Below are 12320 nucleotides of genomic sequence, written 5' to 3'. Positions count from 1 at the left end.
TAGAAGGTCTCATTAGTAAAGTTTTTATATTGATTACACATTGAAATTGTTACATTAGGCTAAATATACTATTATAATTAATTTCGTATATTTCTGGCTTTTTTAACATGGCTACTAGGGAATTTCAAATCACATGTGGCTTGCATTGTTTCTTTTGGACAGCACTAGTCTAGAGCACTTCTTTTTTTTTTAAGATTTTATTTATTTATTTGTCAGGGACAGAGGGAGAGAGAGCGAGCGAGCACAGGCAGACAGAGAGGCAGGCAGAGGCAGAGGGAGAAGCAGGTTCCCTGCCCAGCAAGGAGCCCGATGTGGGACTCGATCCCAGGACGCTGGGATCATGACCTGAGCCGAAGGCAGCCGCTTAACCAACTGAGCCACCCAGGCGTCCTGTCTAGAGCACTTCTTGAAGCCAAACCCAGATGTGGGTTGTGGCAACATCTCTCTGCTTCTTTCCTGTGGGGACTCTTAGACATCAGCCCAGAAGGGGAAACTGAGGTGCGAAGAGTGACTTGTACAGGTCACCACGGCATTTATTTGAGAGTGAGAGAGAGTGAGAGAGACCACAGAACCCATTCATCCTCTCTTCACTTCTATGGTTTCCCTGCCACCGGAGGGCAACTCAGTCTTACACTGTTTTTAGAGCCGACAAACCAGGATTGGGACTAACCCCAGTCATTATTTTCCTGACAGCAAAGGAAGTCTAGAGAAGTGAAATGACCTGTTCAGGGATATAGAACAGAAGGGCTTCCTCAGCTACCTGCTGTGGCCCTCTGCCCGTCTATATTAATAATAAAGTACATGTGATTGATATGTAATACTAACGATTATAAGTTATAAACATCACACTAAGAGGTGCTTATCATGCATCAGGCACCATGACAAGTGCTTTTTCCAGATTATTTCATTTATTTTTTCAAAATAACTTTAGGAAAAGGATATTAGTCTCATTCCTTTAGATACAGGAGACAAGACTGAGAGAGGCACAAGGATTGGTATGATCACAGGGCAAACAGTCGGGCTGGGAACCTGGTGACCTGGCTACACTCTCTTGTCCCCTGGCTCCCTGTCCAGGTTGGGGATGGGGGTCCCATCTCAGTAGCCTGGGTCTAGAAGGACTCTGAGGGGTTATTTGGTTCAGTCTCCAGTCCCTCTACATAGGAGGCCTTAGTCCACCATCCACGGGACTCCACCTTCACCTTCAGTCTCCTCTAGAAGAGGGAAGAGCTGTTGGGATCAGGGAGAGCCCTCGTGGGTTCCACTGAGGTGAGATTGGAGGGGGGTTTAGGATGGCTCAATGTCTGAAGTTCCAGCATTAGACTGTCCAAACTGTAGAACAGATATAAATATGAGGCTAATAGTCATTTACACCATAGTATAAATTAGTCTCTCTCTCTTTTTAAATAAAATTCCTGACTCCTGGAATCTATACCAGGGTATACCTGGTAGTTCATTTTTCTTTTTTTTTAAGATTATATTTATTTATTTGAGAGAGAGAGAGTATGTATGTGTGTGCACAGGAGCAGGGGAAGGAGCAGAGGGAGAGGAGATAATCTCCAGCACACTCCACTCTGAGTGCAGAGACTGACACGGGGCTCAATCCCACAACCCTGAGATTATGACCTGAGCCAAAACTAAGAGTTGGATGCTTAACTGACTGAGCCACCCAGGCTCCCCTCCCTGATAATTTATTCTCGAAACATCCTGTCGTTCACCTTTCCCAGAGTTCACTGCAATTTATAATGATGCATTAATACGAGTGCTCATGTAATAGTGTCCGTCCCTGCTGGTCTGTAGGAGATGGGAAGGGCAAGGACTTTATCTTGTTCTCATCAGTGCCTGGTACAGACTAGGTGCTCGGTAACATTTACAAAATGAAATGATATATTCTCCTCTAACTCTTTGAGACCAGTTTCTTTCTTTGGGGAGTGGAATTCTCTCTGCTCCTCAGTGCAAGTTCCTAGTCATCTTTCAAAACCCAGCTCAAATGCCACCTCTTCTGTGGAGTCTCCCCTGGACAGAACTTCCTTTTCCCTCAGCCCCTTAGTCCTCCTGTTGTATAGTAATTAGGCTGTAGTAAAATTATCTGGTTCATAATTTTAAACTCTCTTAGAGCAGGGATGATGGCTTTTTTAAAGATTTTATTTATTTGAGAGTGAGAGGGAGTGAGAGTGAGAGAGATCATAGGAAGGTGGGGGGGAAGCAGGCTCCCTCCTGAGCGGAGAGCCTGATGTGGGGCTTGATCCCAGGACCCTGAGATCATGACCTCAGCCAAAAGCAGGTGACGCTTCACTGACTGAGCCACCCAGGAGCCCCGGGATGATGGCTTTGAACCCCTGTATCTCCAGATCCTGGATCAGTGTACATACATTGTAACTATTTGTTGGATGAATATGTTGGATAAAAATGGAGTGCTCAGTTCCTACGGGGAACAAGAAGGGAGAGGACATCCACATATCCCCCAGGAAGGGAAGGAGGACGTGAGGATTTAGGGACCTATGTCATTTGCTGTTTGGAAAGCCCTGAGTTTGATCAAAAGCAGAAATATTTCACAATATTTTTATGTCTAAAGTTTTTTCATTCACTCCTTGATTCATTCACTGTGGGGTATTAGATTCCTTGTCTGCCTGTCTGTAAACAGGGATGAGACTCAGAGAAGTACAGTGACTCTCCCAAGAACACACAGCCAAGGTGAGACTGAGCTCAAGTCATTGAGGTGCCCAGGCCTGGGCTGTGGAGAGAGATTTCAAACGTTCCACCTTTCCAGGCTCCTCCTTCCTCTTCTCCCTTGGGGAGCAAGAAACCATCTCCCGGCCCCCTGGAACACGTGGAGGGACTCTCTCTGGCACTGCATGGACACCAGAGACCCTTCCCGCTCAGGAAGCTTGGCTGGGGAGGGAGGCTCAGAGACGGAATCCTATCAAGCCTTCCCCGCAGGGCTCTCTGCTGAGCTCAGGAAGCACCTCTGCTGTCTCCTTGGGCACTGCTGAACCAGTCACCGCCCCCAGCCAGCCCCGGGACTGAACTCCCAGGAACTCCAGCCACTAGAGACCAGTGACCCCCAAGAATAGGGAGCAATGAAGGAGGTAGGGAGGTAGCCACAGAAATAGGAATCACCCACTCCCCTGGGCAGGCGAGACTCAGGAGACTGAGGGTTCTCCTTTGGCCTCGGGAGTGGGAGAGGCCAGAAGCCCCAAATCAGGGCTCCCATGTGAGGCTCAGTGGGTAGTTAGGGCTCCTCGGGCCTGTGACCCCAACACCATTCCCCGCCTCTTCACAGAGGCAAATGCAAACTAGGTTGAAGCAATAATTCAGACAGGTGACACCAATATCACCAGCTACCCCGTACCATGTGGCCAGCATGTTCTGTAAATATGGTAGCCCCCTGAATCAATCCTCAAATCCAGGAAGCAGATCCCACTATGGTTCCCATTTTGTAGGTCAGGAGACTACAGGGAGCTGAAGCGATGCGCTCAGGTGCTCACAGCTGGAAATGCTGGGACTGGGGTTTATACCCGGGTTTGCCTGACTCTGAATCTAAACACTGGGCTGCGATGGTGTCACACACACACACACACACACACACACACCACACACACACACACACACACCACACACACACACACACACACACACACACACACACCCCGCCCACAGGCCGAGCTGGGTTCCCCCTGGGCCTGGGATCTGGTGCGCCGGCACCCGCCCCCCTCCCAGCGGGCACGCCCCGCGCCACACCTGTAGTTGTGGAACCAGTTGATGACGGTGTTGGTCTTGAGGTTGAGCTGGAAGGAGAGGAGCTCGATGGTCTGCTGGGAGGGGTAGGGCTCCAGCTGGTAAGCCTTCTTCAGCGCCTCCTTCTCCTCGGGCGCCAGCACCACTCGGGGCTTCTTGATTTGAAGGAGGCTCAGGTCCTGGGGCTGCAGGCAGGGGCTGGGGCACTCAGAGCGGGTGGCCGGGGACTCGCTGTCGGAGCCGGTGCTGATGAGGCCGTACCTGCGCTTGAGGTAGGCTGGGGTGGGTTGGGGCGGGGGGAGGAAGCGCTGAGGGGGTGCCGACCAGAGGCCGGGCCCCTAGTGTTGGCAGGAGCAGGGGGCGGGGGCGGCTCCGGGCTCGCGCCCCACGCTCAGGGCCACACTGCCGGTCTCATCCTTTCCTCCCTCCAGGCTGGGCTTCCACATCCTCCCGAACCCTGCGCTGAGACGCTAGTCTGCCTACCCTGCCCCTGATGTCTGGTCTGGTCGTTAGCACGCAGAGAGCGTGGCTGGGCCCTCACAGAGGGGAGTGTTCAACACCGGGGGCTATGCCGCGCTCTCTTGGTTGACGGAAGGGTCACTGAAGGGCACTACAGTCTTGGGGGCGAGGGCAGGACATTCATGTGACGGACCCTGTTACTGCATGGTACGTCTCCATCCCAAATCTCCAAAATGGGGGATCAGAAGAGAGGGTGTAATTCAATCCCCCCAGCAATGCCCTGAGGCTCTTCTCTTCAGATGAAGCAGCATGAGGCACAGAGAGAGGGAGCAACTTGCCCAAGGTCACAGAGCCAGGAAGGGGTGGGTCAGTTCTCAGCTGCAGAATTGTGTCATGCCAAAAGCTCATGTGCCCTTGGCCGCCGGCTTGGCCCTGCGCCCTCACCGGGTACTGCCTTGCTGCCCTGGGTGACAGCTTTCCAGTTGGTTTTATCTCACCTCCCAACCTTGAGCTTTTTTTAGACTCCCTTTGGCACAGCACGAGACTGGGTGGGCACACAGCAGGTGCTCAATGTCGGCTCAGTTTTTCAGGGATATAACAGTGGATGACGGAAGAATGTGCAATCTTCTCGCCCACCCCCAGGAGGGAGAATTCCTGTCTGCTGGGCCGCTTTTGTGCCGTGTTGTGTAGAGTCTGGGTGACAGGCCAAGGGGAACCGGACAGAGAGCATTCTGGGGAATACATGGTTGGGGCTGACAAAAGGCCTCGAAGCAGCTACGGGTGTAAGGAAGGGTGCTGAGAGAGGCGGGGTATTGGGGTTTTCGTGGGAGAAACAGTAAATGGTTTGGTTGCTTTCAATTATGTGCTGGGGGATGGCTGTGTTTTGTAGGCCCACACCCAGCTGAGATGGGACCCTTGGAGCCCTGGCTTTCCTTGGGTTACAACTACATGTGGTTCCAAAGCAAAAACCTGAAGCCATGCCCAGAGTACCCAGCGCTCACCTTTCTTCTCCAGCTTCTTCATGTCCCTCAGCTTCTCCACATTCTGGGGGTCGTTGAGCCACAGCTGCATGCGTACAAAGGGCTCCCGTCCCTTCAGGCTCAGCTTATGCCAGGGTTTGGGGCGGGACAGCAGGTCAGACACGGAGCCCTGTGTCAGCCCCAGGATGCTCTCCCCGAACAGCCGCTGCCCTAGGGACAGGGGAGGGCAACCTGTTATCCCAGGCTAGGCCCAGGGTGCCCAGGAGAGACAAGAAATAGAGGAGAACCCGGGACATCTCCATGAACTCAGAGGGACCCACACCCAGTAGGAGTTTGGAGGGAACTTTTCTGCAAAATAGGAGGTTGGGGGTAAGGGACCCGACAGTTCCCAACAAAAATGCTTTCATAATTCAGTGAAGGAAACTTTACTCCTACGAGATCCCCGAATAGGTCAGAAAACTTCGTGTGTACAAATTAGTGCCACCTCATTAGAAAGTAATCTGACAGACGGCATCAAAATTTTCAATGTGCATATTCTCTGACCCTGAAATTCCCTCTAGTTGTATTTGCTCAAGGCACAAAGACACATACTGACGTGGTTTCAGAGGCAGAAGGAAACTGGAAATAAGCAAATGCCCATCAAATGGGTCAGAAATGTGGGGCATCCCTGGCCTGCAACACTTGGCCACAGGGAAGAAGACTTTCTGGTCATTCTAATGTGGAAGGGTGTCCACAAAACAGGGTTCACTTTTAAAAAGCAGGTTATAGGACAGTATGCATGGAAATTCATCTACACACAGAAAATATGTAAAAATTCAGGTATACATATATTCTTGCATGTTTTCAGGAAGAATCAAATATATATAAAAATTATGGAGTATGATTGGGGGGCTTGGGGAGTTTTACTTACTTTTTAGTCTTTTTTTTTCCCCGCACTGTTTGGTATTTTAAGATAAAGAACATGTCTTAATTTTCTAATAGAAATTGTAGTGAAGAATCTGGGTTTTGTGTGCATCTCTCTGGGACAGGGGCACGACCCGCAGTGGAGACTCAGAGGAGTTCGTGATCCATAGAGTGAAAGAGTCCCAGAACAGGGTTCTCCTCTGTGTCCCCTGAGGGTAAGGGGCTGGGCACTGGGTCAGGATTGTGCTAGAGTGTCACTGTCACTATGGGCTGAGGATTTCAGGTCACATCAGACCTGTACTCACCCCCCTCTGTCCTACTCTAGGGTCAGAGTCGGATGCCTTCTGGAGGATCCTGGATACCCGTGGGCTGATGGGCTCCTGCAGGCTGGACCCCGGACCCCAGGATCTCATTGTGGGCACTCAGCTCAAGGCAACTAAGAGCCAACCCGGGGAGGAGGGCAGCATCCCTGATTCCCACCACCCCGTACCTAGGTTGTTGTCCGTGAGGACCTCTTTGACTCTCTTGGTGATGGAGTATGTGTCCAGCTCGGGGGACATGGCCACAATCTCCTGGATGCCCCCCGTGGTCTGGCTGCCCGAGTACATCTTCCCCCCAAGCGAGGAGCTGGAGCGTCCCTCCGGCTGCTGGTTCTCCTTGCTGCCCTCCAGTGCCAGGATCAAGGGCTCCTGGGAGCTCCTCTCCGGCTCTGTGGGGCTAGGGGGTGGCGATGGTGAGGACCTCGGTTCCGTGGGACTGGCTGTGGGCCACAGAGAGACAGAGAAGGCAGTTACTGCCATTTGGAACAGACACACAGGGTTTGGGTGTTTGTGTGCTGGAGCCAATGTGGGCAACCATCCTGGATGCAAAACTAGCAGACGAGAGGTTGATGAAGAATAGGGTATTTACATGGTCTCAAAGTATCTCCCTGTAAGATACTTATTAATTACAAAGGGAAAGATAGTAACTCTCCAGCACAGCTACTTGGCAGACATCCCCGTAACCAAAGGACCAAAGGTAAAATCACCAATCGAAGGACAAATCAACAGTTGGTGCCTCCTGATGCAAGGGAGTGAGAAGGACACAGGGTCACCTCTGTGACAGTCCTGCTCTGAATGTAGCCTGAACCTAATCACACAGAGGCAGCCGACAAAGCTGGACTGAGACAGTCTGTAGAATAATTCAGAAATGTCAAAACTGGAAAACAAACAGAGGCAGAAGACTGTTCAAATTGGGAGACTAGAGAGACACGACTACAAAATACAAGGGTTCCTGAATCTGATCCTGGACAGGGAGAGACAAAATTATATAAAGGATGGGGCGGGTGCCTGGCCGGCTCAGTCCGTGGAGCACGTGACTCTTGATCTGGGGGTTGTGAGTTCAAGCCCTAAGTTGGGCACAGAGTTTACTTAAAAAAATGATATAAAGGGGGACGCCTGGGTGGCTCAGTTGGTTAAGCGGCTGCCTTCGGCTCAGGTCATGATCCCAGCGTCCTGGGATCGAGTCCCGCATCGGGCTCCTTGCTCGGCAGGGAGCCTGCTTCTCCCTCTGCCTCTGCCTGCCTCTCTGTCTGCCTGTGCTCGCTCACTCTCTCTCCCTCTGTCTCTGACAAATAAATAAATAAAATCTTAAAAAAAAAAATTAAAAAAAAAAAAGATATAAAGGTTGTTATTGGGACAACCAAAGAAACCTGAACATAGATAGTGGGCTACATTAATGGTATCGTACCATTGTCAGCTTTCTTGCTCTCGGGCAATGCTTTGTTGAAGTATTTAGGGATAAAGGGACACGAAGTGAACTAACCTCTCCAATGGTCAGGAGCGAAAGGGCACAAACGTGGCAAAATTAGCAACTGGTGAGTCTGTGGGGGGGGGGGTACAGGGAATCCGTGGTCCTATTGTTTCAACTTTTCAATTAATTAGAAATTACTTCAAAAATGAAAAGTTCCAAAAAGTAAGTTGGGAACCCTTTTTATAAACCCAACCGACAGAGCTTAATGGAATAAAATATGGTGATTCCCAGAAGCAATGAAAAAGGATGTAATGAAAAGCTGTCCACAGAGGAAGAGTCCATTCTGGGGATCTAATGTGCAGTGTGGTGACTGTGGGGATCAATTTGGCATTATATACTTGACACTCGGCTATAGGAGAACTTCACTCTTCACGACATAACAACAAAATGGTAATTATGTGAGGTGAAGGATGTGTTAGGTAGTCTTATTTGCAATATATATGCCTATTAAACCATCACATTTTATGGGCGCCTGGGTGGCTCAGTCATTAAGCGTCTGCCTTCAGCTCAGGTCATGATCCCAGAGTTCTGGGATCGAGTCCCATAACAGGCTCCCTGCTCCTCAGGAAGCCTGCTTCTCCATCTCCCACTCCCCTGTTTGTGTTCCCTCTCTCGCTGTCTCTCTCTCTGTCAAATAAATAAATAAAATCTTAAAAAAAACCCACAAAAAACCATCACATTGTATACTTTAAACTTATACAATGTTACTATGTCAAATGTATCTTAATAAAGCTGAAAAAAGAAAAAGATGTCCATGGTACACTGGCATATTTAAAAACTGAGTTCATAAGCCACAGTTTTCATTTGGCAAAAGCCATTTGGTAGACTCGTTGGGTGGGATGACCTTGCCAAACCCCCAGCCCCTGAATCTGTTACATGGCACCACAGAGCACGTGGCACAGAGCACGTGGCACTATGCCTACAGCAGCCCTCCTCGGGGCCATCAAGAGGCCACCGCCTGAGCAGTCAGTCACCCACTGGGCTTTTGGGCATGAACTGAGCCTCCCGTCTATCCCGGGAGGTAGGGGAGGGGCCTGAGCTGATGCCCTTAAAGGGGTGGGGACCAAGGTGGAGGTTCAAGGAATCCCAGTGCTGGTCCACATGGCACCTTCCAGCAAATTAGAAACAGGTACCTCTTCTTCAAGACATTTGGCTGCTGCCAGCCAGAAATTCACTAAGTATAAAAATGTATGATGCCTAGAAAGTGAAAAGTGTCCCACAACCATCCTGCAGTGGCTTTGATTCTAAAAGAATATTCGGAGCCTCTGCTCTGGATGGGTTCTTCCTTCCCTGTGGAGAGTAGGTGGATTACCGTGTTCCAGAATCTGAAACAGCTCCTTATTGACCTTTGCACGAGAAACGAGTTCTCCCTGTTCTAGAGTTTAAGGCTCTGGGCTCTCTTGGAGGGACCAACCACACAGACCTGGAGCTACTCTCACAGCCCCAATCACCCACCCACCACTGCCCACCCCAAACCTCCTAGGCTCTTCTATGCCCTATGACTTTGCCATCCTGAAGGTCTTCTCCCTAGCCTTGACCTCCTATGCATCCTTCAAGACCCAGTCCCAAACACCCCTTCTCTGAGGTACACCTTGACTACATTGTTACACTTCACTGTAATTTCTTTCTTGTGCCAGATCTCACCCCTACCTGATGACAGCGATGATGATAATAATTAGTAAAACTTCCTTTTATTGGGTACTTATCACATGCTCTGCATAATGCTATGTGATCTCAAGTGACCTTCATAGCATCTCTAGGAGGTAGCTACCATGTCACCCCATTTTGTAGAGGAGGAGATTTTGTAGAGGAGGAAACTGAGGCTCAGGGCTGTTAGGCAATGTGTCCAAGGTCACACAGGAACTAGTGGCAAGCTGAGATCTGCTTATACCTGACACTGTCTTCTCGTCCACTATAAGTCCCTGGCAGGCTGGGAACACACATTAGTCATGGGTGAGTTTTAGAGGGTGGGGAGGAAGGAGGCACTGGGCAGGTCTGCTGAGTGAATAAATAAATAAATTTTGAAACAGGACCCCTGTGTACCCTTGCAAGGTGCAAGGTGAACCCTCAAAGTTCTGAGCAGTGGCATCGCAGCCCCATGGAGCTGGCAGCCCACACTGGGCATCATGAAGACACTGCTGTTCCCCGGCTCCGAATCGGACTGATTCTGGTCATCCAGGTAGCCTCTGTGTGATGCTGGAGATGATGTGTCTCCCCCCTCACCCGCCACTGTCACCAGCAGAGATACAGAGCTGGTGGGGAAGGGCCAGCCTGGGAAAGCAAGAGGCTGTTTCAAGAGTCCATCCATCACGGGTATAGGAGAGGAGCTGGGCTCAGCTGGAGGAGAATCGGGGGTCTCCAAAGGCATCTGCCTCTTGGAACACCTGCACCCCCTCCTAAAGGGCCAGATTTCCAACTAGAGAGGGAGCGGGATGAAGCGATGGAGGGAGACCCCGATGATAAGCCCGAAATCAGCCAGCCTCCAGGCAGAACGTCAGCCTTTTCTGACTACTCAGATTCCGAGGACCACTTCTTTTTTTTTTTTTTTTAAAGATTTTATTTATTTATTTGACACTCAGAGATCACAAGTAGGCAGAGAGGCAGGCAGAGAGAGAGAGAGGAGGAAGCAGGCTCCCTGCTGAACAGAGAGCGTGATGTGGGGCTCGATCCCAGAACCCTGGGATCACGACCCGAGCCGAAGGCAGAGGCCTTAACCCACTGAGCCACTCAGGCGCCCCCCGAGGACCACTTCTAATAAAATTATTTAAAGATTCAGAAATCAACTCTATCAGGAGGAACACACTAATCATAAGGGGCCAGGGGTTGAACATGAACAGTCAGGCTGGCTGGGGCTTGAGCAAGGGTGTTGGACAGGGATGTTGGCGGGGCACAGCTGGGAGAGCAGGGTAACACCTGTTTGCCCAGGACTGTGCTGGTTGTAGTATAGAAAGTCCCTTGTCCTGGGCAAAGAGGACAGTGGTCGTGATGGAGAGAGACAGTGAGGGAGAGATGGAAGGAGAGAGATGGAGTGACAGGGGGACATGGGGTAGGGACAGGCACAGAGTGGGAGAGAGGGACAGGGAAAGAAGGGGCTGGGGTGGGGAGAGACTGGGACAAAGAGACACATGAGAAAGGCAGTGAGAAAGACAAGGGAGGGGCAGAGAAACAACAATGATGGTGGGAGAGACTCAGGTGGGTGGGGCTCGGGGAGTCAGAGACCACTCTAGGGGAGCTAGAGAATTCTGAGAAGCAAGCCTCTGACACAAGTGGCCGTAGTGCCCATATTGACCACTGTGGGCAGTGCTGAAGAGCCCATCACTGAACCAGGCTCTGCTGGCAGGCAGCTGGTGTTGGGGAGGCCATACTTTGGAAGCCTCCCCTGGCATCAGGCTCACCCCCAACTCCCTGGGCCATGGATGGTATGGGGGCTGGAACAGGTCCATACCCAACCCCATGGCCAGACTATGCGGGACCTTGTGGGCAATGGATCCTCTCCTGCCTCTAGGCTGTGGACAGCTGGTGGCTGTGGGGGCCTTGGCTGGATCAGCCTCCCCCCACCGAGCCAGCAGCCACTGCTCACATCTCTGCCTCCATGAACATGGGCCCTGGCTTCCTGGTCTGTGGGGGAGGGGGAGGGGGGAGGGGACAAGGTGTCCATGCTCACTGGACCTCACTCCTTTCCTAATCTGTGAAGGATCCTTTTTCCTAGCCTTTGCTTGTGCTGCTTCTTCCACCAGGAACACCACTCTTGACTATCTTAGCCTAACCCTATCCTTACACAACAAAGACGTTTTGAAAAACCCAAATAATCTGACACTGGGCAAATGCAAACCAGAACTGCAATGAGATGCCCACTCACACCTACAGGGACGGCTTCAGTCAAACACGGAGAATGGCAGGTGCTGGCGAGGATGGAAAGAAATAGGACCCCCTCCACCCCACTGCTGCCTGGGGTGTAAAATGGTGCGTTTGCGGTCACTATGGGGCACAGTTTGGAAGGTCCTCAGTAAGTTACAGAATTATCACCCGACCTAGAAATTCCACTCTGAGGTATGCATCCAAAGGAATCAAAAACAGGTATTCAAAACAGGTACATGAAGTTCACAGCAGCATTATTCACAGTAGCCAAAAGGCGGCCTAGCCACACATGGACATATTATTCGGCCACAAACAGGAAGTACTGAGACAGGTTACAACAGGGATGAGCTTGGAGAACATGATGTTCGGTCAAAGAAGCCAGACACAAAAGGCTGCACAGGGTACGATTCCATTGACCTGAACGGCCAGCAGAGGCAAATCCACACTGACAGGAAGCAGGCTGATGGTTCCCAAGCCTGGGGGAGGGCTGGGTGGGCACGACTGATTAATGCACACAGGGTTCCTTCTGGGGAGCTAAGAATGTCCTGGGGTCCTGGGAGCTGGGGGTTGCACAAATTTTTGAATGCACTACAT

General features: G+C 50.9%; 1 protein-coding gene across 5 annotated transcripts in view; it reads right to left on the bottom strand.

Annotated features, from left to right (window-relative positions):
* Nucleotides 1-12320, bottom strand: part of CUX2 (cut like homeobox 2) — a 258224-nt gene that overhangs the window by 3607 nt on the left and 242297 nt on the right. For all 5 annotated transcript variants that reach the window (XM_047697621.1, XM_047697624.1, XM_047697622.1 and 2 more), the window contains 3 exons: nt 6568-6837; nt 5196-5384; nt 3739-4012 (listed from right to left, as the gene is read on the bottom strand). In XM_047697621.1, the coding sequence (XP_047553577.1) occupies nt 3739-4012; nt 5196-5384; nt 6568-6837 (733 nt within the window). The remainder of the gene's footprint in view (nt 1-3738; nt 4013-5195; nt 5385-6567; nt 6838-12320) is intronic.

This window comes from Lutra lutra, chromosome 12, assembly GCF_902655055.1.
Source record: "Lutra lutra chromosome 12, mLutLut1.2, whole genome shotgun sequence".
NCBI lineage: Eukaryota > Metazoa > Chordata > Mammalia > Carnivora > Mustelidae > Lutra > Lutra lutra.
Note: the sequence above shows the minus strand (reverse complement) of the source record. Positions and strands in the feature narration are given on the sequence as shown.